General features: G+C 44.6%; 2 protein-coding genes across 2 annotated transcripts; one reads left to right on the top strand and one right to left on the bottom strand.

The window, feature by feature from the left end:
- Positions 1-5,381: 5,381 nt before the first annotated feature.
- Positions 5,382-20,790, bottom strand: LOC128937959 (cytochrome P450 20A1). Its single transcript, XM_054277858.1, has 13 exons — positions 20,690-20,790; positions 20,036-20,085; positions 19,784-19,950; positions 14,660-14,805; positions 13,843-14,010; positions 13,095-13,173; positions 11,362-11,477; positions 10,894-10,948; positions 9,374-9,494; positions 8,426-8,537; positions 7,759-7,823; positions 5,906-5,995; positions 5,382-5,737 (listed from the first exon to the last, which is right to left on the bottom strand). The coding sequence occupies exons 1-13, from the start codon at positions 20,759-20,761 to the stop codon at positions 5,587-5,589; spliced, it is 1,392 nt and encodes a 463-aa protein (XP_054133833.1). The 5' UTR covers positions 20,762-20,790; the 3' UTR covers positions 5,382-5,586.
- Positions 20,791-20,868: 78 nt separating this feature from the next.
- LOC128938327 (alpha-aspartyl dipeptidase-like) lies at positions 20,869-27,622 on the top strand. Its single transcript, XM_054278531.1, has 8 exons — positions 20,869-20,984; positions 21,067-21,155; positions 22,237-22,311; positions 22,867-22,946; positions 24,282-24,455; positions 25,900-25,959; positions 26,662-26,744; positions 27,262-27,622. The coding sequence occupies exons 1-8, from the start codon at positions 20,884-20,886 to the stop codon at positions 27,338-27,340; spliced, it is 741 nt and encodes a 246-aa protein (XP_054134506.1). The 5' UTR covers positions 20,869-20,883; the 3' UTR covers positions 27,341-27,622.
- The last annotated feature ends 230 nt before the right edge of the window (positions 27,623-27,852 follow it).

The raw sequence follows: 27,852 nt of genomic DNA on the forward strand, positions 1-27,852 counted from the left end.
GCCTGACTATTCCCTCCCAGCCTCCCCTCCCCAGGCTTTCTGGATACAAAGTACTTCAGGAATCATTTAGTCTATTGCTGAAACACAGGCCCTGAGCTAGCAGGAACATAGCACTGCTGGACTCTCTTTTTCCATCAGTTAAATTAAAGAACTGAATCCAGTTGATGGCTGGGCTCACCAAGCTCTCTTTTAGAGAGGATACTCAGGGCCTTGTGCTGTAAAGCTCTGAAAGGGAAGATGATCACTTTATCCTTGCTGCAGTGTCTGAGTCACCACTGAATTGGAAGCAACTGTTAAAAAAAAAAAAAAGCCTTTTTTGGTGAGACTTCAAAGTTGGCAGCCAAGCAGGCACAGCACTGGCTGTGCCAGGCTCGTGACAGAGCTGACCTGCCTGGGTGCCAGCAGGGAGGTGGGAGCAGAGCCTGCCAGTGCCCATGAGTGGCTCTGCACTGCAGAGACTGGAGCAGGGAAGCTTAAGAGAGGGTCAGAGGTGGTCCCAACACTGATACCCCATATCAAGAGCAAACATTTCCTGTGTAAGTGTCACTGGAGCATCACTTGTCTACCTTCAGGGATGTTCCACGTCATCAAAGTAACCAAGACACTCACCAGGGACATCTTTTACCTGGTTTCTCTGCCCTTTCAGTTCTGCATCCTCTCCTCTTTGGCCAAGGCAAAAGGCCTCAGCTACCTCATCACTACTACTATCACTTAACTGTACATCAATTAAAACTAATATTTTTGTGCCAAGTTACACTAGTTTTAATGTAAAATCCTGCAAGATTTGTCCTTGTGACTTTTAACTGGTCTAGCATTGATTTATTTGAACTACTTTTTCCATTAAAGAGATGATCAAGTGCTTGTGCCAAAGATGTTGGAGCAGATATAGAACTATGACTGATGCTTCCTGCCTCTTGGAAGCAAGGCTTTCTTTACAGGAGCATTAAGATCATAGAACTCACACATACTTCATTTATCTTGGGAGCAGACTCCTCTCTAAAAGAAACTGGAATGACCTGAAAAGTAGGGGGAAAAATTCTTTCCACTCTAGCCCTCCCCCAAATCTTTTTGTGGGAAACACAACTGTGTTTTTGATGCTAAAATTCACAGATTTAAAAATACTTCTCCTCAAGGAATGTTGCCATGGAAACCTTTACCGTGTCTCCTTCCCCACCCTCCATATGTGAAGAACATTTTCTTCATCTTTTTTTTCCTGCATGTGGCAGTTCCTCTTCTCTGTCTGCTACCACCAAAACCCTGGCATTGAATGCTAAGAGATATCAAACAGGCCTTTTGTTTAATTGAAAAGTCATTGCTAAAACCCACTCCTGAGCTGAACTACAAAGAGGTGTCAAGATGGGTTCATACTCTGAGGCTCCAAAAAAATGCCTGGAATATATTCTAGCAGTTCTTGCTTTGGACAAGTGTAAAGAAACAACAGGAGCTGCCATGGTCATTAAAACAGTTTCACTTCCTGGTAGCATAACCCACAAGTGATTAAGATTTTCCTTTATGCTTTCCTGAAGATATTGCTCTACCCCACTCCTTTTGCCCCAAAGCCAGAAGAGGATCTGGGCACAAAAAGGAAGTCAATAATTGACTTTGCAGGGGAGAGAGAGAGTTTTCCTAAATTGGACTCAATTTAGGAAACAAGCCCAAATTCATATAACTGCACAGCTACTGGGGGAGCTGGCACAACAGCTGCCCAAGGGACTTCTAATCAGTAAACATCCACCCTGCACAATAACCAACATTTAATTTTGCAGCAAGTAGGACAGAAATTGCCAAGACCATCCTTTCCATGTTACAACTGAAAATAAAACATGCAGCTCTAAACTCTGTGGTGCGTGCCACAGCCACTGCCAGTGAGCCCTTAACTGCTGGGAACAGAAGGATATTACCATTATTAATAGGATATTAATTTGCAATGGTGCTTCTATATGTAGCTCATGTTAATTAAAATGTAGAGATACCAGCATTCATGGATATTTTGGAGGTAATGGGAGGCTGGATCAGTAAACTGTCTCCTCTGCCCTAAGCTGTTAACAACTGCCTCACCAGTTGCCACCAGGACAAGGGGCAAAAGTAAAAGGCTTTGACAGCCATCAAGAGAAGAGCATTACCAATGGCCTGGCTGCTCCCACCACCTGTGCTGGCTGCCTGCTCCTGAGGGCAGCAGGTTGCATAGGCACAGAGATACACCTGGCCTCTTACCTTTCCTGAGTTTGCAGCTCCCAGTAGAAACTTGTCCTACAGTAAGAGCCTAAGGAATGATATGACAGCTTTTCTGTGTGCTTTTCAAAACCATCCTGTCAAATTTGTAAAGCACCTTGCTGGTGCAGAGCAGGAATATGAAGCATAAAAAGCAACAATTCCCTGTATTATAGTAACCTCCCCCTCTTGGCTTTCTTCCTAGACTAAGACATTTTTTTCCACAGGTTGCAATGCTTGCCCATATCCCCATGTAAGAGGCAGAAGGCATCTCTGGACTTTATGCATGTCCTCAGTGTGTGGGTTGAGCAGCACTGACAAGCCCCTGAGCTCTGCTGCCTGGACTCCTGAGATTGGTGACCTGAGCAGGGCAGGCGCTGGCTCAGCTTCCCCCGGGCTGGCAGGGACAGGGCTGCGGCTGTGACTGCGACCTTGGGCACGGCCAGCACACACTCCCTGCCTCTGTCATCTGCTCCTCACAAAATCTGCAGGAACACAAGAGTGCAGAGAATTCAAATCCCTGTCAAATGCAGCTGATTTGGCCCAAGGGCTCAGAAGTCAGTTCTTGTAAGAGAAAGGGAAAAATGGCCAAAAGTAAATGGGAGGGGTGCACACCCTATGAACACAAGTCTTCCTTAGGAAACCAGCCAAACAAGAACCAGTGACAGTGCATACCAGACAAGGGGAGAGGACAGAAATGGGAGAAAACTTAATTTCCATCTTCAAATCAAAATAGATTAAAACTTCCTAAGAAAGCTCTATTCCATGAACATCCCCATATTAAAAAAGGAGTTTGCTGCACAAGGATTCACAGCTGGGCTGATGAGTGTTGCACTAAATTGCCATAGCTGGGCTGTCTGAAGTGACAGACACACACAGAGCAAGGAATGGAAACCTACAGACTTCAGCAAACATTGTGGCTGTGACCTCAGTGTCACTCCCAGCAGTGCATTACAAATGCCTCAGAGTGCCTCACCCTCCTTTCCCTCCAAGCTCAACACATTTCCTTAACTGATGAGTCAGGGTGGTTTTTTTTGACAGCAGTTTTGAGCAAACACAAACTGATCACTGGCTCTCTCTCCAGCACAATGAGCCCCATTCCTCTCCTGTATCAGTCATGGACTCCTGAAGCAGGCTTGATCATTGGCCTGGACTGAGTACAGCCAATGGGTGCAGGCTAATGGAAAATTCATAACAAATTACATGGAATCGCTCCCATTTTTGATCCCTGTAACTGGGGAAGGGGCCGTTCCAAGGCAGTTTGATCAGCTCCAGCAAGACAGAGAAATTACACTTGGGAAGCTTTTCTAGTGTTTGAAAGCTTCACTCCTAAAGCAGATCTTCATCACCCAGTTATATTCCTTGTTCAGTTTCTAGCAGGGACAGTGCTATCCTACCCTATTTTCCAAAGAAGGCAATAACTTACCCTTAATTTTGCCTCCTCTGCACATCCAGGGATGTTTTAAAACGAAAATTCTTTACCATGCTGATTTCTCCAGAAGGTTTAGGAAACATCTGCAACCTTCAAGAAAAATGGGCCTTTTTGTATAAGCAGTGAAGCAAAGCCTAACATGAATTGCCATCTGGGGACATGACCAAGCTTTAGTGAAGTGAAGGTCAGATTAGCAAGAGCTTTCTTGCAGTTCATTATAAAAATCAATTCAAGAGAGACAGGAAGCTGAACTGCACAACTCTCCCTTTTCTGCCCAACATCTCTGTATCATTCTACCCCAACAGGAGCTACACTGGGGGGCATCTGAATCTCTACAGCTCCACCAAAAGCACAGATGACATGCTAAATCCCAGAGCAGAATTTTCTTTGTCTGGTGCCCGCAGAGGATGGCATCAGCTGTTAAACCCCATAAGAACTGACAGGATCGCATTCAGGCTGGCACACCTCAGACAAAAGCAAAAACATTTTTAAAAGAGCAGCAGATTTCCTGACCTGGAAGGTACATCTGTAGAAAAAAGAACTGCAGTTACCAGTGACATGAACTCTGCACAAGCAGTAAAAAGTAGCTCTCATGGGAGGCACACACTCTTAGCCTGCTCTGTGGTGCACAGGCAGCTGTGTACAGCTTGAGCAGACACAGCTGCAGGCTGAGAAACCCCTCACCTACCACCACACAGCTGTGCTGGGTAGGAAGGAACTGCAGCTAACAGAGCAGTCAGGCGTATGGAGAAAAGACTTATGAAGATCAGATAAAGAGAAAACTGTAAGAGAAGAGAGGGAAGAAGCACAATGTGAACAGTAAGTATAAATTACTCCAATGCCATGATGGGGTAGGAGGTTCCTGCCTTGCAATCCATTCAGTGGGGCTCTGAATGGAGCTGTCCTATGATTGGCAAAACAAGAAAGGAAGAAGCAGGAAAAAGCATGTGAATATGCAACATTTGATGCTTCTTTGGCGAGCACACATTTTGGAAGAGGAAAAGGATTCTTTGAAAGGCTTTTAAGTTATTAAGTACAACATTAATCTAGAGCCCTGTGAAATCAGCACTTCACTACTTGCATGACCAGTCTCATGCTGACCAGTGCTGAATGAATTGCAAGCATCTGTCAATTTCTGTTCATTGGATTAGACACTGCCCTCAGAATTTTCAGGTTAAAGACTCCCTTTCTTGGGGCTTTGTTCTGTGGTTTTATTTTATTTCCTCATATTATTACTGATACTTCTGTTTTCTCAGGGGCCAAATCAATTTTATTCCTCTTGGTTTACTAGCATTTCTAAATCATTTTTTTTCTTGCAACCCCACAGCATGGCAAGATTACACAGCATGAGCATTAGTGGTGCTATTCCCACCCCAGTTTATTTCTCTCTTTCTCACACTCACACATACTTCTCACAGGATATATCTGTTCTTCCTGACAGATATAGCTCAAGGGAGGGAAAGACACTTTGAATAAAAATACCTATATATAGAGAAAGGCTTTGTCCTTGTGTCTCCAAGGTCTTATCTAGCTAGAATTCAGGAAGAATCATTCCACTGGGTAAGAGGGGCACTCTTACCCAGCTCTGGCTGCTATTGGAAAGAGGCTGGGCTAACCAGCCCAGCTAGTTTTTGACTAGCTGACACCCAGTACTTCATCCATACACCACTGCAAGGTTTTACTGCTTCCTTTGCAAAGGTTTGGCCAGAGATCCAAAAGCAAATATGAAAAAGACATATAGATTAAATCTACTTTAATATGACTACTGGTTGAATTAGAGAGAGTACCCAAGATAGGCATGAGGTTAAGAATATGGAAGGTAAAAAAAATTTTCTGGATATAAAATTCCTTGGCTGAGTAAACACAGTGGCAGTATGATTCTCATTAAGACCCTTGCTCAGAACTTCACTGCTGGCACTTTTAACCCCTTGTTTTGCTTGCTTTTAGCTTCTCTTAGACACCGTTATCCAGGCTTCCTCCTTTGGTGAGGTTACCAGTTCATATTTTGCCTCCATGACTTGTCCTTTCACTGGGTGGAGATACAGTTTCCTCACCAGGACACTCAGCAGAACTGTGGCCACCATATAGGCAAACCTGAGGGAAGAATCAGGAGAAAAAAAATAAAAACCTTGCTATGATGTAAATCTGCCAAAGGACAACAGCCAGCTTGGACAGGCTGTTCCAGCAGTAACACCAAGATGCTGGAAGCACCTTCTCTCCTGTCTGCCAGAGACTCACCAAGACCTCCTTCCCTATGCTCACCTCAACTCTGGGCACTCCTGGCTTCCTGAGAAACCCAACAAGGAGAGGTTTTTCATGGCTAATTCCTCATTGAATCTGTCTGGGTCAAACCTATAAAATATGAAACACATTAGGGTTTTTGGAGCAGGCACAGCATCCTTTCCCCAGAAATGTGCACACACACAGAGAAAAGTAAAAAGCCAGAAATGAACTAGAGAATCTCACTATTTGTTCTCTCTGGGTCATTCCACACAAATGGATGAAGGCAATTGTGCATCCATTCCATCAATGTTCCCAGCTGGTCAGCTGTGTCCCATCTTGGTCAAAATGCTGACAAACTGAGGTAGTGTGAGACAGGGCTGGAACTAATGTGCAGTACACAGCTGAGCTGATGCTGTTACCTGCCCTCTATTCCTCTCCAAGGCACATGCAATCTCATTTGTCTCTCTCTGCCTCTTTGAGTCCCTTCCTTTTTCACTTCCAAAAATATTTCCTTTTTCTCCTTGCCCCTCACCGTTCTCTTCAAGCAGCTGGTGTGTGTATGTGTATGTGTATGTGCTGGGGGAGGGAAGCCAGTGACTCACTGAAGTGAGAAAAGTGGTTTCCAGCTTTAGGATGGTAGAGCCTGTGAGAAAACTATTATCCAGGGCTGGCATGAGTTAAAACAAGGGAAACTAATAAAATAACATTCAATTTAAATATTAACCCCCCTCCAAACACAAAATTTGATGGACAGAAAACGGTTCTTTTAAACCTTTCTGCTAAATACTTCAAGCCTTCACTTCCCTGCTTTAACATCCAAGGTCTGCTTTTAACAAGGTAAAAGGGCATGTGGTTGCTGATGCTTAAGAAAAGCAGCATCAAGCTTACATTTCCCCTGAACTAAAGTGAAAATTACAGATTTTGTAATAGGAGAGAAAATGCACCTGCCTAGCAAAAATGCAGGGAGGGCAATCAGTGTTTTTGTACAGCAGGTTGGTGAAAGGATCACACAGAGCTGGTCTCCTACTTCTGTCATGGAAATCTTCATCTAACTCAAGCTAAACCTCGACCCCAGCTTCCCTGAAGCAAGCATACAATGTTCTAGCAGTCCTCAGTGAAGGTCCCATGGGGTCTCAGCAAAGCTGAACACAGTTATGAACACCTTGGGAGGCAATCCCTGCCAAGGGGCTTGCAGACTGGTGCATCAATGCCTGACCCCTTTCTAAAAAGTGTAATTGCAGGAGAGGACAAGTGCTGTTCTAAAGGCTTTATTCTTTCTCCTAAATCTCAGCTGTCTGTTCTCTCTGTCTAGAATAACTGACCCACATTTTTTGCAGCCCAAGTGAAGTAAATCAGATACAGGTTAATATTTGCCACCTGGAGGTCACAAGAATCTACAGTGATTTTTTTCTTTAACCTCCACTGGCCTAGATCCACTTCAATTTTCACAGACAGACCGAAATACTGAGGTAGCATTTCCCTTCACCCTAAAAAACCAAAACTTCAGACTGACATTTCCTTGCACCCTTGTTTCATGATGACAAGCAGTGATTCCAAAGCCATTCAAGTCACTATTTCACAGAAAACCTTTAACAGAAGTGACCAGCATTAGCCAGGGAAGCTCTGTGTACATGCACAAAAAAGTTTTTACTAAACTCTAACACATACATGCACATACACAGACTGGAGCACCAGAGGAACCTGACTTTAATTGCCCCATAACCATGCCCATGGAGACAAACAAACCCAGACCTTCATAAACTGATTTTCTTATAGACTCCCTTTCATCTCCAGAATCTGCTTAAGGCAGGCCCTGCAGCACAAATGGCTGTGCTGCAAGATCTAATTTAACAAAGAAGGAATTAATTGCAATTACAGTTGATTCTACATACTTGTATGGTGATGGCCAAGATGAACTATCCTGCAGCATCACACCAAGAGCATAAAGCACAAGTGTCTGCAAAGAGAATTACAACATGTCAATGAGGAAGGAAATGCACAATTAAAGACACCTCTCAGCCGCTCTGCTGGATGATGATTCTTCTGTAGACTACTCATATTTAGGTGGATTAAAAAGACAACCATGCAGTATTCATCTACAGATTTTCATAATGCCCAGATGTTAGGATTTTAACTTCTAAGAATCATGCTGCAATTGTTGGTGGTTACAGAAGGTGTGACCCCATTTCTCTATGTTTGCTGAGATGTATGTATGGACTACTTTACTCTCTGGAAGGGAAGGTGATATGATGAGTGGTATGATGAAGCCTGAAACAATGTTCTTTTATGCATAACTAAGTCCATAGGCACCTTCAAAAGCTTACTCACCCAAGAAGCAAATCTGCTCAGCAAGAGAACATGAATTTATAGAGCCTCTCCCACAGAGGAAGTGCAGGCAAACTTTGAGCTAAACTGTACTTTCAGATGACAAAGCACCTGCTCAGGTTCAACGCTGTCAGAAGAAATGTTTTTTCTACCTCACTCCTGGTCTGGAAGAAGAGGAAACAGCAAATTCCCCTAGAGGAAAGGAGTGGCCTAGTGCTCCCAGCACTGCCCTACCTCCTTGGGGATAGTGTGTTGGTCGACTCTGCCCTCCAGCTCCTGCAGCTGCGCAGCAATGGGAGTGAGCTTTGCTGTCCGCACTGTCTCACACAGGACCTGCCGGCAGTACCTGCAACAGTGACCCCTGGTCAGCGTGAGTCTCACAGAGAAGCTTGTCCACACCCTTGGAGCAGCAAGCAGAGCAGAGTCAACTGCTTCATTTAGAGGCACTTCCTTTTTTTTGGCAAGGAGTCCCAACATCTTTGTAAGAAGCATTAAATCTCATTAACAGCTTTTACAGAAGGTTATTGGAATCCCTCTTGTTTCAGATTTTAAACCAAACTAAATCTGCTAAAATGCATAAACACACCAGCCCTTTTCCTGTACCTCTCACTCATACAAGAAGAAGCAAGAAAGCCACAGACTCGATGTTCCCTGAAACCCTAACACTAGTCCAAATAGAAAATGCACCTGGTTGCACCAACATAACAAATGCAGAAAACATAAAGGCACACTGTTGACCAGTCATCATTACTTGCAGCCCTTTGAAAAGAAGATTGGTCCATGCTTCCTCTCTAAATATCTCTATATCCAACCATGAAAATGACTGATTACTTCTGCTACTTCTGGAAAACTAGGACAGAAAGCAAACAAGACAGTGTGCAAAAATTTTGGCCTTGCAGTCAGGGCACTGATTCAGTGCTTCTCCTCTGCTGATGAACCTAAAGGGTTTCCTACAGACACCCTGAAGTGAGCACCTTGGTCCCTGTGTCTGGAATGCCAGCAGATTCTCTCTATGTTACAAGTCATTCTGTGGCTTGATTACTTCCAGAAAGAAAAAAGGGAGTTAGCAGCTTTTGGATGCCTTCTCCTGGCCTAGGGCAGGCTAGGCATCAGACTCCACATGAAACACCTGTCCCCACCACATGACACAGCCTTCCTCTGCATTCCTTCTATAGGACCCACCTGAGCTGCTCCATTTTCTCATGGGTAATTGGTCCCTTCCCCAGAACACGGTCCAGCTCCTTGTAGAGATTCTGCTGAACATCTTCTGAGGTTGTCAGGAAATAGACTGCCCAGGTGCACACTGGGAAAAGAATCAAGACAAGACTGGACTCAGAAAATTCAATCCTTTACAAATGGCATTCAGTTTTCTTCCTTCCTATATTTTCAACATTACTTTTTGGCCTAAAAAAAAGGTGGCCTCTGTTCACAGCAGGCTGTGCTGATTTTGTATTCAGTGGTAGGAACACAGGCTGAACTACTGTGTAGCAAGAGGCCCTGCAAGTTAAGATTCTCTTTCTGATGCTATGAGGAGCTTTGCAGGACACTAAAGCACTCAGTCCCACAGCTCTGGCAAAAGGACCCCACAGCCCAAGAAACCCAGGGGAATCACAGCTATTACACCAACCATGCAAATGAAAGGCTGGTTTGTTCAAAGCTTTAGAAAATTCCCTTATTTGGGGGTCTTCCCTAGCACATGTCAGGCAAGTGCTCCAAAGAGCCAATGCCTGGGGCTCCTGAAGGGAGCTCTCTGCAGATGTTGGCCAGCACTTGTCCCCCTACATCTATTTTTTGAGGTACTTGAGATTATCTTCAAATGCAGAGTGAGAAAAAACCCTGCATAAGAAATAAGTGTGTAGGAGGCAGTTTCCCTACAGCTACAAGGAAATGTTTCTAGCTCTCAAAAATGTCTATTCATGAGAACTATCTGGAATCTTGGAGTTGATGATCCTTCCAACTCAGAATATTCTGTGATTCTGTGAATCCATGTGAATTCAAGCCCCTTAAAATCACAGACTTCCTGAAGTACCTGGAGAGGATATTCTCTGGAGAGAGAATCACCAGAGTTGTCTGATTTACTTCCCATTCTTTAACACCTAGATGCATCTTGGAGGTTTTCTTTGGAATCCCAGCCTCACTGGCTGAGGTACAAGGCCAGATAATCATCCCTTTATCAAGGTATTTTACACAGCTTCAGTTTGTATTTTTATTTGTTTCGTTTTTTTTTTCATAATCTATGCATAAATCCCAGAGTAGCTTTTTTGAAAGTCCTCCATACATGGAACACACCTATCCTCCAGAAATTCAAAGCACAAAGACAGATGCTAGCACTCTTCCTTCCTATGTGCCTGAACCTATTTGACAACATGATCTTTGTGGCTTATTTATTTTGGTGGTTTTCTCCATCAAATTTAGCATCAGTTGTCTGGTGTTAAGAATGCAAGCAAAAAGCAATGGGGAGAAATTCTAAGGTCCACCATAAGCCTGGAAAGGTTGTCAAACACAGCTTAGGTTCAGCTCACTAACTGTGAGGCTGTGGCACCAATCTGATGTAAAAATTAGCTTCTTCTATATGTCTGTAGCTCAGGAGAAAGACTGATTAATACAATTTTTTATTAGCCTAGGATAAGTCTCATGTCATCACACACAGTTTTTGGCAGCTGAGTGCAAGATGGGAAGCTACCTACAGTTACTGTACTTACAGTTAGCAGTGATTACACATCCTGCCAAAGAGAAAATCATTGTATCTTCCAGAATCTAGGAAAGAAAATCTACTTCAGGGAATGAAGTTCATAAGACTGTAAAGAGAATAAAGAAGTAGCACATTCTCCACTCAAGCACATTAAACCCCTTTAGTGCAGAGAGCAGGAAATACATCCAGAAGACATAAAGTGAACTCTCTGTTGAACTTGCACTGAATTGCACAAGACATGCTCAACATTAACATACTTCTGGTTTATAAAAATAGCTATGAAGCAGTGGCAAGGAAATCCACCAAAGTCTAATGCAATCAAACACTGCAGGAGTGGAAAAAACGAAGCAGAAGCCCTGCTTTGGTAAAGAATCTAAGCTAAGATGCAAGAACTTATATTAATCAAAGGCTACAATGTAATGAATTGTCCATCTGGCAAAACCCCATGACTGTGTGAGGAGGTAACAGCTGCACAGACCTGCTGGTCACTCAGGCTCCCCTGCAGCAAGGTGTCTACAAAGACATGCCTGTTGAATGATCTGCCTCGGCGCTCCTTTGTAACCTTCTTCAAGATGGATTCCATCTCCACCAGAGCTTTGCAAGAAAAAAGAAATGTTTATTTTAAAACCTGGTCATCGTGGTACTGCAGAGAAGTAAATTCATCTTCCCAAGCAGATTTTCAGACCAGCTGTCCCTGCTGGGCTCACTTACAGAAGCAGCCTCTGTTACATGTTACTGTCAATTTGGAAGGCAGTATCCCCAGTTTAGCTGAAAATGCAGGAACCAAGAAACAGAGGTTGCCTATAAAAAGCCATCCTTACAGGTATAACCAACGCGTGTGCTCTGTGAGCTGAAATCACACAAGGGGAAGACAAGTAATGCTGTCAAACCACCAGAGAATGCATTTTTATCAGCTCCCATGAAAACAGGTATGAGCCACATAACTCTGGTTACATGAGCTGCAGAGTTACAATTACTGCAGCACCAGAACTGATGGAGCCCATTTGGCCAGGGGTTGTACAGGCAGGGTACAAGAGGATGGCTCTGTGCTAAAGAGTGCAGACACAGACAGAGGAATGGTGGGAACATGGGAGGGTTTTGGGAAAGAGGCCACACATCTGAAGATATGTGAGTGCCTAACTCATGTGGGAACCAGGGGGAGTTAGGGACCTAGACATCATTGCCTGTCTGGCTTAAATGACCTATTGAGGACTATCCAAGAAATATGGAGTAGAATTTGGGTCTGAAACTCCATTTATCAAGGCCCAGTTAAGGTCCTTTGTCTCAGAATTACCTTCCTTCTTCCTCTGTGCAGGAAGACCAGCAACACTCAAACACCAAGGCTCACTACCTGGAGTTTGTGAAACTTTGTCCTCATGCATCATCATACTACAACTCAAAAAGAGTGACCATGGGAAGAACCCATTTCAATGGGGCAGAAGCTGTCCCCAGGTTCTGAAACCCACAGAACTCAAAGCACAAAGAGGGAAACACTGGGTTTGGAGGATTTACAAACAAAACTTTAGTTCCAGATACAATCTCTTAGTTTAGCATCTTATCAATCAGTACTGAAATTATTTAATTTCAAACAAAAAAGATAAGACAACCTAAAATTAAAATGACTTACTATAAAATATATTAGAAATAAAAGTACTGCTGTAACAGACCTAAATCACGTTATCTTGTAAGAGCACATGAGAGGCTATCTGATGGTGTATCCAACAAAGCAGCACCTCTGTACTTGTGTCATCCAGCCTGTGAGTGACTGTCTGGCAGTACAGGCCCCAGATGGTGCATCATTTGAATGCCCATATGGGCCAAATCCAGGGGCTCCATCTGTCTCCACCTAGCACAGCTGCTTGCCTCCAAGAGAGGTCAAAAGTGGACACTAGGGAACACAACAGTAAGGGAGGAAGCACACCCTGATTCTTCCCTTGTATCACTCTCCAGACTGGACAGACCCTGGAACCAGACCTGGAACTAGAGGTCTAGTCCTACAACTTCTCACATAAAGAAAGGCAGCTTGCCACTCAACTCCAAAACAATGATCTAATCTGAGAGTATGTACAATGCATCTGGTAGCTTATGGCATGATGAGCAACTCTGAAGAAAAGCCAAAACAAATGGGCAAATGAAGTGCTTTCACATGCTAGCTAACTCCTAAGTATTAATCAGAGTGGGAGGAAAACCGTAATTTTGGGAGAAACCTACCATCTTCATAGTGCTTCTTCCTAGTCATGTTTTTGTCAAGAGACCCATCCAAGAAACCTCTTCCAATCTCTGACCAGATCTGGAAGAGGAGAAAGAGAACAGCACCATCACTTACCACAGGCTTAGACTGCTGGGACTATTCTACTCTTCCCTAGTCAGGAAAATGAAAACACCAAATAATATTAGGACTTCCTGTCAATGTGGAACTTGTCTCTTTAGGACACCCCATCCCATTTCTCACTATGTCTATGATAGCTGGAATTAAGCTGAAATTAAACAACTGTAGGAAAAAAAGCTATGGGAATCTTAAATGGGAGATGGAACTGCTTCTTTCCCACCTTATCACGAGCATGTTTAGCATCCCCACATGTGGATACAGGTGAGATTTCCTCAGATTTTCCTTTCTCCACAATGTCACAGAGCCTTCAGAAGATCTTCAAAAGGGAGAAATTCCACGGGCAGTTCTAACAGAGTTTAGCTGACTTAGGTACCAAAGACTTCCCAACTGCCATTGGATCTGGGTTCCTGATCCCTCTGCATCCTTTAGAAACACCTCAGACTAATGACAGCAGGATCAGCAGTAGGATCTTTCTAACAGTTTTAGCTTGGGACAAGTGAGACAGACCCCTCAAGCTCATACTTTAAAGTCTCAGCAGTAGCTTGTACTAAACTGTACACAGGCACAAGCTCTGTGTTTTCAGTTTGGAAAAATGGGATAGGAGATTTCCTGGCTCTGCAGGACACTTACTGCGTCGTGGTGCCTGCGGAATCGGATGACTTCCCGGTCATCCTCGAAGCTGCTGCCCATAGCTGTCTGTGTGACAGACTTCATGGCAAAGCCCAGCATGTGCTGGCAGAGTGGCACATGTTGTGCCTCGGGGAGAGACAGCCATTTGGCCAACAGCTCTTCTGACAGCTTGAGAGGGAATGAACCATTAGTTAGCAGTAACACCAGCAGTCTATTTACCAAACACACCCTGGACACATTCCCACCCACTTCCTAAGGCAGACCACACTTTCATGGCTATGGAATAATGCTAAACTCCTTCCATGTTTCTTCCCATTGTTAAACAGTAACATTTCAGACTCCAATCTTCTGCTTCTTTCAAGGCTCTCCCCTAACAAGGCAACTCTACTCTCCTCTCTTGTTCCCTCTGTTACAAAAGAAACCTTAAATCCTTTAGTACAGACAGTTCCAGAACAGGAAAACAGATCATATTCTGGCTGCTGGACTAAATCAAAATCATTTCTTTGTGGCCCCAAAAGCTGGTTCCTTGTTCCATCCTCTTGTCCAGGGAAATATATCTAGAATCCAAGTGCTCCAGTATCTTTAACTGCATCTGTTATCTTTGCATAAAAATTAATCAAGCTCAGCCCTTCCCCCAGCCCACTGGAGATAAGAGAACACAAATATTCACACCATGAAAGGCAGAGGCTGTTTGCTATCTCAGATGCTTATAGCCCCAGCACTAATTTGAATGCAGGTCCTTTATCCTAGTGATCATTCTCACTAAACCTTCCCCTGTGAGCCACACAGGGCTTCTTTGCTATACAAAGGCAGTTACCTTCTGGATGAGAGCAACATTACTTTGCAAGGACTTGGTCACACTGTTCTCATACAGTTTTCTCCTCATGTGGCTCTCTCCTGTATCCCCATTCAGGCTGGACTGGTACCTCAAGAGGGATTTCAGCATTGTCTCAAAGGGATCCACTGGAAGCAGAGGAAACATCATTCAAAAGTCATACTACACAGGGCTGATTAAAACAGCAGCCTCTTTAATTAGATACTGCTACTTCTGGGCAGTGAGCAAGGTGTGGCTCCTTCCCCTACAACAGCCTCTTTGGGGTGTCAAGTTTCTCTTGCTCAGTGTGGGCTGGTACCTCACAAAGTCTTTTTCCTGGGGCTGATTGCCATCCTGTGATGCAGAGTTTGCCTGCTGGCTCTACCAAGTAATTCTTCAGTAAAAATGTCTTCAGAGCTTGTTCCCTGTTTGCTAGTTCCCAGCTGGTTGTGCCATCGACTTGGTGACAAGAGTGAGTGTGGCATGGTCTTTCCCCTTCTCCTCCAGCCTGACCTGCAGGCTCTTTAGCACATTCCCTTCACATGTGGTGTGCCCTCCTGCCCTGAACATGGCCATGCACTCAGGACATACCAGCTCATGATAGACTTAGCCAGAGGCTGCTCCTGACACTCCTTCCCTTGTGTCACAGACCCAGCAAGGTCTGTTTGAGACCCTACTGCTCCTGCATGATTTCTCTCTAGGGCACTGAGTTCCCTCTTCCCAAACTAGCACCTACCTGTCTGCCAGGGCTGCCTCCAGCACAGAAGCTCTGAAGCTCCTATAGAAAACCATACCCCACTAAGCTACAAAATGCTTTCTACTGCTAACCTCCTTCTTTCCATCTTCAATCCTTCCACACAGACACTTGCATCAGTGTGCAAACTAGAGAAAACCACGTCACTTCCCAATCCATGACTCATTTCAGTTAGATTTTTAACTCTGAATTTCACCACCAAGGACCTCTATTTAATAAATTTGCTGAAGGATATTATATGTCAATGCAAAACTGTGCAATACAGCATGGCATATGTTTTTCCCTTTCTGTAAACCTTTTAGTGTGTCTTGTGGAACTGACAGAGTCTTTAAGGAGCTATTTGGAAGCAGCAATCAGGGTTTTCAAGAAGGATATTGTCACTGTTTATCACAGTCTGTTATTTCTCCCAGATGGAGAGTGAAACCTCTGAGGCATCAGAAAACATCAAGGCTGGGCTAGACACATATGACTTTACCAGCTGTGGATGTATCTAGGATTCCCCACAGAGATTGGGGTCTCATTATGCTACCAGGCAAACTTACAAGAAGAGAAAATTCCCACCTGCAGAGGACTTACTACCTAAAGACATAAAAGCAGCTAACGAGGCCAGAGGCATGAATATGGTAATCTTTCCCAAATGTTTTTCTCTCACATCTTTTCCCTTCCAATGTTTTTAAGCTCTGCATCTCACCCTCTTTCCCACTTTGAATGACAAGGAGCACGAGCATGTGTCTTTTGGCAGAGCAGATGGTACCTGCGGCTCTCCACGTGGCGCAGGCTGTTACGTGCCTCTAGCTGCTGCTGACAATTCCTCCTCCAAGGTACTTTGTCATGGAGCTGCTACTGATGCCACAGATCCCTGCTGACTGGCACTGGCACAGCCAGGCACAATACTGGGCAGCCAGGAAGACACATGGCAGGTGGCAAAGCCCACACAGAAAATCCGGCAAGCAGAGGCATCCAGAGAGGGTGGAGGATGCTTAGAAGCAATGCCTGCTGAAACTGCAAAGTTTTCCTGCTGCATATGAAACTGCTGCATTAGCCATGGGCTCTGGGTGTTTTTCTGCTAATGTCCCCAGACTAAACTGATACACACTGTTGTGCACTCAGGGCTGCAGAGCCCAGGCTGCCCTTTTGCTGAGGGCTGGCTCTGCCTCCTGCTGTATGCAAAGGGCTATTTCTGCACAGCTGTGGGAGGCCAGTGACTCCACAAGGCACAAACTGCCTCTGGAGAGAGGTCTGTTCTGCCAGCACTTGCACAGACTTCATCCTTTGTCCTTGTCTTGGAAATGTCTCCAGGGTTACATATTCACCCCTCCTAGTGACATATAGCAAAATTTTGACTGTTCTTTTCACTTATATGGAAATCTCCCCATCCCAAAAACCTCAGAGTGCTGTCCTGGATACCACTGCAAATAAATATAGAGAAAAGATCTGAGATCAAGCACAACTGAACATCAGAGATGGAAAGGAACTCTGGACGTGCACAGTAAAATGCTCACAGAACAGCACTGAAGTCCTGCTCAGACAGGCCAGGACCCATAGCTCCATCTCCAGCATGCAGTGTGCTTCAGGTTCATTGCCTCAACCCAAAAAGCAACATCACCTCAGGAGAATTTTCCAAGTTGGTCTCTAAAGCCCCTGCTCCTGGCAATCCTGAATTAGTCCATCCTCTTCACATCCACATTGTTTGTAGGCCTGAACTGCTTCCCCAGAGACACTCAAGGGAATCACCAGTACCAGCTACAAAGTTTTACTTCCTTTGAATTCCCCTTGCAAATGAATCTCAACCAGGCTTTAAGAGGCCATGAAAACATACCAATTTCAAACACTGCTTGAAGCCTAAAGAAAAAGAGTCTCCTGGCATTGGAAATGTTTACAACTATGAATCCAATTAGTCCAGCTTCAAGGCTTTGATGAGAAATGCATTATCTGCACCTCTCTCTCCAAGAAGTTTGGCCATACCTGTGACACACATATGAGATGAGAGGAAACTTTGTCAGGAGCCAAATCCTGTATTTCAGCCTTGGAAACCAAATGTCAGGTATCCATGAAGATATGGATCCTCAGGCACTCCAGCTGACTGAGGAACAGTCACATGGCTGGGTTTTCAAGTGGGGATGAGGAGTCAGGAGTTGGATATAATGCAGTCCACTGTGGGCTGTCTCCTGCCCCACAGCACTGTGTGCACAGCAGAGATATGGGAAGACCTCATTTCCAATAAAACTACAGCAGAGATATGGACAAGACCTCATTTCCAATAAAACTACAGCAGAGATATGGACAAGACCTCATCTCCAACAAAACTCCAGCCTGCCCAGAGCCAGCTTGTGGCTGAGACCCACTACAACCCCTGTTCCCACTCACCAAGAAAGGGCATAGAAAGGGCTTTGCTACAGCTACTCAGCTCAGTTTATACCTCAATGCTTCAGGAAATATCACCTGTAAGATTCCTCACCCCTAATAAAGCTTCAGCACTTCTGGCAAGCATCAGTGCTAAAAGGAAAGCAGTGATACAACTAATATTGCTGCTCTTCCAGCTCTGAGGTTGTAAGAACACTCCTTCTCAAGCCTGTTGCCATTATGAGGATCCCTTCAGAAGCTCTTTCTTCGTCTGGGCTGAACACACTTTCCCTGGCTTCTCCTGCACAACAGCCTTCCCACTCCTCTGGGAGCACTGGCAGCCTTTATTGGCACTTGCTTTATTCAAAATCATGCCTGAGTATAGAGGTCAGAGCCACACACAGGACTCCAAGTCTGACTCATGCTCATTTTGTGCAAAAGTCCTCTCTTTACTGAAAATCCATGACTCAATATATCCTTTTTTTTTCCATGGCCATGTCATCCCATAGGCAATTCATGCAGCTCACTTTTTCTCCTCCTGCTCCTGTTCCTGCTATCCCAGCCTTCAGGGATATCCATCTCACTCTGCTGCCCTGTGCCAACAAAGGGTTCCAGAATAATGCCAGCAGGGTAGGACACTAACATAAGATGGCATATTCCATGTCCCCAAAACTGCATTTCACTTTTCAAGACAATCTAGCCTTGATCCCCCTTCCAAGTAACAGTCCAGTATTTATCAGTATCCAAGCAAATTCTGAACTGAATCCCTGACATAAACACAGTTTTATCGCTTTATTTGTCTAAAAATCTTATTATCAAAGTATAACATGCATTTCCCATTTATCCCCCATGCTTAAAAAAATATATTTAGCCATTGGCATAGCAGGATACTAGGCTAGTCTGTAGCTGCCTGGGTCACCTAATTTCCTGCACTTAAGTTCAGGCACTGTATTTCTCTTTCTCCAATACTCAGATCCTCCAAAATTCAGAACATTTATGAGAACTTGCCTGTGCAGGGGCCTGTCACCACTTCTCTGAGCTTAGAAAAAGTGACTGTCTGCTTAATTTCTTCCAAACACACTTGAGAGCATTCAGATCTCTCAGGGTGGTTTTCCACCTTCTGGAGTGTCATCGTTATCCACTGTGTCTTGCTGATCCTTGTTAACTCCCACTCCTTTCCCAGATTGTCACCATTTCTTTTTCTGATTCTGTCAGGCAACTGTACATGAAGTTTACCCCTCACGACCCCAGCATAAAGTGAGCTGAGCTCTCTGCCTGTGCCTAAAGACAGCCAACAGGATCAGGTCAGAGGTGTGCACCCAGCACCTCTTTCAACCTTCTAAAGTAAAACTGGGAAAGCAAGAGATTGAACCCAAGCACCAACTGAGTTAACTTATCAAGTGTGATAACCTTAGGAAGCAAAATGCCCACCTAAGAGGTTTAGGCCATAAATTAAAATACTCTCTCATGACTAAGATAGTCAACTCAGCTACCAGCATCACCATCCACTTCCAAGACTGGAAGATCATTAAAGGTTTTCACTACAAAATTTTACACACCAAAAGAAACATGAAAGGTAAAGAATTTCTCCAAATAATAGTTTGAAAAACCTACATGTTGAACCATACAAGGCTGTTATCACAAACTAGCAGAGCTGTTTTCAGACTTAATTTATCAAAGTTACCTCCTAAACTGTATTTCAAACTGCTTTTAAAATGTACGCCAAGTGGCTACAGGATGTTCATCTTGCTCTATCAAGTGACTAATGAGCATGATGCTTTTCCTGAATGTTTGCCTGTAGAGAGATGGTATAAGACACAAGCATACTGATTTCCTGATGGGCACTGGACAGCAGTAACCCTTGGTCACTGATACTCAAGCTCAGTAAGCAGGACCAAAGTCAGGATCTGAACCACCATGTCAGTTAAAAAGCTTCATTTTCTTTCAATGTAGAATGAAACCCCAACTTCCTTTGATGCCCAGTGAGGCCAGAACAAATGGACTCAAAAGACAAGGTAAAGGACACTTACACAACCGGTTGGGGTTAACATGCTGTTTCAGGAGATTGATGGAGCCGAGGCTGACAACAAGACGCCTTCCAAACCAGAAGGAGACCAGTGGCCCATATTTCTCATGAAGGTTGACAAGAAACTCATGTAAGCTGCTGCTGGCAATGATATCTGGCAGGTTGCCATCCCTGAGAAACACACAGGATTTCTGGTCATGAATAGCATCCTCTGCCAATGCTGAACTTCACCAATGTGGAGACAGAAACCACTTACTTTTCATCAGTTGGAGCCAGCCCAGGGATACCTGATGCTTGCCTAGATGCCTAGAGTAAAAGGAAATGCATCAATCTACGTGAACTTGAGATTTTATACAGATCCCACACCTTTCCGGCAGGAGAGATGAATTTTCCACACCAATACTACTAAACTACTTACAAACATGAAACAGGAGCTGGGTATGCTACATCTGCAGGCTTTAAACCTGCTAAGCCGATAAACCTCAACTGTATGCCTGGTGCCACTGGCTAAACCAGGATTATTCATCTGGTTAGATCAAAGATGTCTGCGTAAAGATTAAAAGGGTCAAGTTTGCAATGTAGGGCATTACACACTGATTTGCCCTGGAGGCCTGCAAAAATACAAGGCGAGCAGACGACCGCGCCTTTGGAAAGCAGGATTCATCCCGGAGCCCGTAAGGCAGGAGGAGTGCCGGGACTGCGCTGTCCCGGGAACGCCCTGCCCGCAGCTTCTCCCGCAGGCCCCTGCCACGTCCCGTCCGGGCCCGGGCTGCGGGCCGGGGGCACCGCCCGGGCCCAGGGGCTGCGACGGGGCTGCCTCGGCCCCGCGGCCGCTCGCTCTCTGCCCGCCTGCACCGGGGCCGGGCCGGGCCGGGCCGGGCGCCCCCGGCCCCATGGCCGGCAGCATTACCGGGTACAGGTAGAGCACGGCGCCCACGAGGATGAGCAGGAAAGTGACGGCGAAGATGGCGAAGTCCAGCATGGCCGGGCCGGGGCGGCGGAGCGGCGGCGGCTCGGCCCCACCCCGGGGCCGCCGGCGGGGCAGGAAGGGGCGGACCGGACTGGGCAGGGAGCAGGGCTCGGCTTGGCTTGGCTCGGCTCGGCATGGGGAGCCCACGGCGCCTGCTGCTGATCTCCAACTCCACCCTGCCCGGAGGAGGGTACCTGGGCCACTGCCAGCAGCACATCCAGAGCTTCCTAGGGCAGTAAGCGCCGTGCGGGGCTGCGGGAGCGCTCGGCCCCCGCCTCCGTCGCGCCCACCGCTCTCTCCCCTCTCTCCTCTCCCAGGAACGTGAGGCGGGTGCTGTTCATCCCCTACGCCCTGCACGACCGCGACGCCTACGCCCGCACGGCCAGGGAGAAGTTTGAAAGCCTGGGTAAGGCCGGCCCGGCAGCGGCGGCCACGCCGGCTGTGCCCGGGGCTGTCGGGCCGCTACCGGGCACGGGGAGCGGGCTGCGGGCACGGAGCGGCCCGAGACAGGCGCGGGGCACACGGGCTGGGCTGCTGCGGTACGGGCAGCAAGGGCAGTGAGCAGCAGGAGTCGGCTGCGGACTTCTGCCTGGAAGGAGATGTTTTAGAAGCCTCCAGAAGAAATCTTGCTGCAAACACTTCTGCTCACTCCAGGGAAGATGATTTTATCCCTAACTACTAAGTGGCATCTTTTTATCCTTCTTAATCACATGAGGGAACATTTCTTCCCATATATCTTAAACCTCTGCTCAAGTCACGGTTGTAAGTGAAGACCATTACTTAAAGCACATCAAGGAGCCGGATAGTTCCATGATGGACAGCAGCTGAACTTTGCTTGGAGCAAAGATCTCTGCAGAGTCTACAGCAACACCTCCACCTAGTATCTATCACTGTTAAGGGTAACTTTGGAGCTGTTAGTGTAGTAATAATCAGTACTCACTTGCCTGGGCAGCACACTTTGCTCCCTGACTTGCAGGAAGATTGCTGCTATCAAATACCTATGTTCTTCGGTCTCTCTTGACACTTCCTGTACTCAGTCAACCCCAGCAAGGCAAATCTATCAAAGTCGGACATTTGAACAGAAACAATACTCAGATCAGGTATTTGCACAAGAAGTGCTAGAACCAACACATCCTGTCAGATTTCAGCATGGCCAAGCTGAGAACTAACAGCTTTTTCCTCATTTTCTAGTTATCTGGTAATGCTCAGGAGGATACTGTGCCTCAGCCTGCACCTGCTGAGTGAAATGTTCTGCTCCTAGAAACTGAGTGCATATCTCCACAAAACAAGTATTTCCTTTTGTACAGCTGTATTAGCCCTGCACTACTGTAGGGTGTACACTCTGTTTTACGTTGTAGAGTTCTCTGAAATTTCCCTGGTTGACATATTTGGCTCAGGGGTTGGAGGAGGTGGGCAGGGAGGGATTGAACATATCCCATTCTTCCACCAAACTTTCACATTAAAAGGTAAATACTTTTTCATTTAAGGTTATGGGCTGGACAGCATTCATGAATCTTGTGATCCAGTGGAAGCTGTAAGGAAATCTGAAGCAATATTTATTGGTAAGTTTTACTTCTTAGTCCCCAGTGAAGGTTTATATAGGGCACCGGATTAGTCCTGCTCAGAGGTGGCACTGAAGACCAACAATTAAGCAGTTAGGCTTAGTGATTAGAAACTACAGAAGACAGTAATTGGGAGCCCTAAGACTCTAAATTTAGTGGTGGGCTGGGAAGTAGATTTATTAATGGAACTTCATCTCCAGTAAATTTCAAATTATTATTTTGAGCAGTACTTCAGTGTAAAAACATGATCATAGCAGCTCTATTATCACTTTAGCAAGCCCAAGAAGTTCTAGTCCTAATAGCATGGTCCTGGATATTGGAAGAGAGGTCACTGTCAGACAGTGGCAGGATGTCATCTTACAAGGATGACTCAGGGCATGCCCATGGCCTGCCCAGTGACCATTCCTCTGAAGCTTCTGGTTTTACTGCTTCTCAAAGCAGGATACTGCCCCTGAATAGAGCATAGAATTTGTAGTGCCTGCTGAGTTTAATTGAAGGCTTCAATTAAAACTGATGGTGAAAGCATGCTAAATAAGCTGAACTTTGTTTCTGCAGGAGGTGGGAACACATTCCGTCTCCTGAAAGCTCTTTATGACAACTGTCTGATACATGAGATCAGGAAAAGAGTTCTTGAGGTAAAACTACAGATTCTGGCCAAGTCTCAATGGCTGGATCTCATGCATGAGCTTTTGTTCAGACAAGTCCAAGCTGATTCTGCATTTTTGTCTCTAATACACTTCAGATGTCGAGCCATCTCAAACAACCTGGTGAACTGAAAACAATGGCCAAATAAGGCTGTCACTGAGTCATTGAAAAGACTTAAGGTGTCAGCAGTCTGTCTTCCTAGAGCAGTTTTCTAGATGCTGGATTGCAAGACCTTGGGATGTACAATGCTACATAGAACCCTAGAAGCAAACCACTCAAAATGCCAGTCAAAAGACCAGTGCAGGATTTAATCTGTGTCCAGAAACCCTGTTTTTCAGCTTGAGATGACCACTTCATATCTTGTTGATATAGATGTGTTCATGTTGAAGTTGTCTGCAATAAACTGGTGATAAAGTTGGATCCATATGTGCCTTTTAGACAGTGTCCTGTTGATGTTGAAAATTACGTAATTCTTGTATCTCCTTGGAACTGAGAGGTGTGAGTGCCATTGAGCCCCTCTGGTCAGCAGCACCAGTCCAGCTGGTGAATCTCATAAGGCACAGCAAAGATACACCATCTCTGGAGGAGAACAGAAGCAAGGTGTTCCCTAGCAATGTGGAACTGCAAATGACTTTATGCAGATTTATACGAGCCACAGTAAGGCCAGCTGCCAAGAATAAAGGTTAGCTAGGCTTATCTTAATATATAGAAATTCATCATCTGTTGTGGGAATGAAAGCCAGAAAATGTCCAAATGCCAGTTAAGTTTGGATAACTACTTGGTTATATTACCACCAGTTGTCTCAAGACAGCTCTATTTTTACAAATTGCTTGTGATTACCTGTACACTTGCATATTTGTGTGGCATTCTTCTACGTACAGCATAGTACTCATAGCTAAACAGTGCTAAACTGGTCATGGTTCTGGTAAGTTTATGCTGTGATAACATTGCACTGAGCTTCTGATGGCCTGCTCTCTCCAGAAGCTACTTAAAAGCCAGTTCAGATACTTCCTTTAACTGCAATAGAGGCAAGTCTCTCCTCTTAATAGCAAAGTTCACCATGCACACCTGGTAAATTCTGTCTTGGGGGGTCACAGAGCTGTGAGTACAAGGCAGGCAGCAGTTAGTTCTCTGACACAGAGAAGCTACTGCCCACCTCAGAATCTGAATTCTTGTTCTGCTTTTCACCTGTAAAGTTACCAATGAGAGGAGCTGGAAGCACTAAGTCTGATCTGACTGATGGGTTTCTGAGACTGATAGAAGATGGTATAAAATTGAGTTCCTAGTTGTGGTGCTGCAGACTGATCATTGCTTTTGTCTTTCAGGATGGGATTCCTTACATGGGATCCAGCGCAGGAACCAACGTTGCCACTGTCAGCATCAATACCACCAATGACATGCCAATTGTTTATCCACCTACCCTGCAGGCTCTAGGATTAGTTCCTTTTAATATTAACCCTCACTACCTGGACCCAGACATTAAAAGAACTCACATGGGTGTAAGTAAAGCACACCAGAACTAAGACAGTCACTAGGGTGTGGAAGAGTAAAAATAGTGTGCATTTCTGAGGCCTTACAAAGCTATAGAATGTCAAACAGCTTCTCCCTAGAGAAACTGGAAATGCCAATGAGGCAGTAACACTTCACTTCCTCCTAAAACTTAACTTTGCTTGGGAAGAGGAGTTGGCAGGAGTATTACTGAACAAAGTGTTTTTCACAAACAGAAGCTCTGCAATGTCTGAAATACTGTTGAAATGCTGGCTAACTGGCATGGAATGGGGGAATTAAAAAAGAAAAGATAAACCTGAAGTGTTAAGATGCAAAGCACTGGTTCTGGAAAGTTCTGTCTTACCTGCTGCTTGGGAAGCCCTAACTTAAACATACATTAAGAGGCTTAAATATCTAAAGGTCTGAAGAAACAATCTGAACAGAGATGTTGAGATTCAAGCAGTTGTGTAAGAAAATACCTGGGCACTGGTGTCCTTGCAGGGAGCACAGCTTGTAATGTCCAGTACAGAGCAAGCACATGCACCAGTACAGCTGAAAGAAAAACACTTCAGCCATCAAGCACAAAGACAGATTTCCATACAGTGGGGAGGAGCTCCTTCTTTAAATAGCTCGTCAGCTAATTCCTCAGGGAACAATCTGTGTGGTGCATCTTTTAACAACCTAAACACTTTCCTCCTTGTAATCAAAATTCATGGTTAGAGGAAGTATTAAAAGTTAGGGAACAATGAAGATGGTAGATGCTTCTAGATGGGTGAAGAGATGGGTGTGCTTCTAGAATTTAGATGAAGTTGTAGGTATTCATTTCATCAGCTTGTCACTAGATTAGCAGGCAGTCTTTTCCCTATAAATAACTTTTGTTGTTTCTCTCAGAGGAGGCTGGAAGCCCTGTGCTGTACCAAGTCCCTGCTGTGTTCCTATGTTTTTATTTCTTTACTGTTGCTCAGTTTAGCAGCAAACCTCAGGAAACATGACACAGCTGTTCACAGAAGGAAATTCTTCAGTGTAATACCTACTTGAAGACAAACAAGCAAATACTTAATCACTGAAAATCCATGATTCACTACTCTCTTTCACAAAGGTTGCACCTCAGGCATTTGCTTCTACCAATTTCCTGGTAGTATTAGTACTATCTCTGCACACAGAGATAGTACTAATTAAAAAAAACTCATGGATTAATTGAGTGGAAGTAAGTTTTGACGTTTTTCAGGGTTGGGATTGTGTGAGTTCTGTTTGATCAACCTGCAGTAACTTGTTGCTAGTGATAAAGGATAAACACACATCTATTAAATAGAGTCAATCCGGCCATCCCATTCTGCTTGAAGGGAAGTGCCTGCTTTGTTTAATGTTATGAAATTATTTGATGTCATGTTGCCTGGATAGCTCCAAGTCCTTACCTTATGGCCTGGGAAGCTAAATCTGTGCTCATTATTGCAGGAGACAAGAGAGGAAAGAATCCACCAGTACCACGAAGAACCAAACACCCCTCCAGTTCTGGTGAGTAGTAGTTCTCCATCAGGAAGCTGGAGCATGATAAACATTTTAAATGCATTCATGCTAGCTCTCAGTGTGGGTTCTTTGCCTGTCAAGCCTTAAAATTCCCTGGATTGGAATGCTAATTGTATTCTTGCTAAGAGCTTGAGCCTTGGATATTGCTCATTGTAGAAAATGGATTGGGGCCAATGAAATGCATACTCCTGTTAGTGTTGCTCAACACTATTTTTAGGCAGCAGTACAAAAGTCTCCCTTAATCTTTTTGAAGATACTCTTAACTTTAATCTCTGTAATAGTTTCTGAATTTGCATATTCAATAGTGTACACATAATCTCATTATGTCTGTCTGGGGAATTGGAACCTCTGTGTTTCCTGTCCCTGTGTTTGACCTTGTACTATAAATTTTGTGCACTAACAAACCCAGTGGCTGTTGCTCAACCCAAACTGGATCTAAGAATAACTAAATGAAAAACCAGTTTCCTCTCCTCCTTAATGATTTCTCCTTTAAGAGTGAAAACTGAAATAAACAAGAAAATCAACTTCTAAAACAAGATAACTCACCTATTTTTGTCTTTACCTCTTTGTTAGGTAAGTGAGAAGGTTTAGTCTGTAGTCATGGTGCCACTGAGACTGGCCTGCTTGTGACAAGCATTCTACCCTTTCACATAGCTTGAAAATAAGTTTAAATGTTTCTGCCTCGCCCAGGGCTTGCGGGAAGGTACGATGCTGTTAGTGGAAGGAGATAACGCCACGCTGCAAGGAGTGACAGGAGCACGTCTGTTTTTGAGGTAAATGCATCACTTGAATTGATATCCTCCTTCAGACAGAAAGGAAGAGAGGTTTCTGTTAAACTCCTGGCACATGGTGCCTGTCCCCCCACCAGAAGTTACTTAATCCCTTGGTTCCATTTCTCTTTGGAGAAAATGTGAGTATTGTTTAATGCTCCAGAGGAGCCAGCAGTATGACAGCACTGCAAAGGATGTCTGACTAACCCAGTGTGTGCTCTAGCACTGCATCCATTGCTGCTTATGTTTCCAAATTCTAAACAAGAGCCCCAATAGTCAGCTCCTTTATTGAAAGCCAGGGAAATGCCAATTTGGCCCTAATGCACTCAACTCCAGAACAAGGGAATCCATATCTAGAATTACATGGACTTTATTGAGAAATCTAAAATGCATGTGACATGATGGAATCAAAACTCTGCTTGTTCAGAATAAGGGTGCCTTGATCTATATCTAGTAACAGATGGGGCAGAGTAGTCCCACCTCCCATTAAAGCTCACAGCATGGTTTCTCTTGTTTGCAGGGGTAAGAAACCAACTGAACATGAGCCTGGAACAGATTTCAGTTTCCTCCTGACTGACAGCAATCCCCTGAATCCATAGCCTTCCATATTCTGCAGCAAAAGTTACTATATAGGGAAGACAATGAGGAAAAAGGAAAGATATGCTTGTTGTCCCAGAGTAGGTGGGGTACTTCAGCTTTATAAATAAAGATCAATATGCATTAGTTGGACTCTTTTCCTCACCCTAATGCATGCCTCAGACACCTCCTTCCCAGCAAAAAGACACTTTTTGTTGCAATACTTGGAGAATCATAGCTAATCAAAGCTTGAAGGGGCCTATACATTCACATGTCCACTTTGATTCCTTCCCCACCAAAATAAAGTTGCCTTAACACAATTAAGACAGGACACTGTGTCAGCTCTTCCCGCTGCCTATTTTTACCTGCTACACAAAAGAATTGTTCATTCAGTGTACTCCCACACTTAGTTTAATTTTTGTGCTATTAATAAAGGGAGAAGTTATGCATTCAATTACTTTTATTTGCTTCAGACTCATGTTAAATATATACAATGCTAATTATGTACAAAAGTGTGCATGTTAAAAATTTTCAG

Source organism: Melozone crissalis, unplaced genomic scaffold (genome assembly GCF_028551555.1).
Source record: "Melozone crissalis strain CALT ecotype California unplaced genomic scaffold, PUWL_Pcris_2 ptg000023l_1, whole genome shotgun sequence".
NCBI classification, from domain to species: domain Eukaryota; kingdom Metazoa; phylum Chordata; class Aves; order Passeriformes; family Passerellidae; genus Melozone; species Melozone crissalis.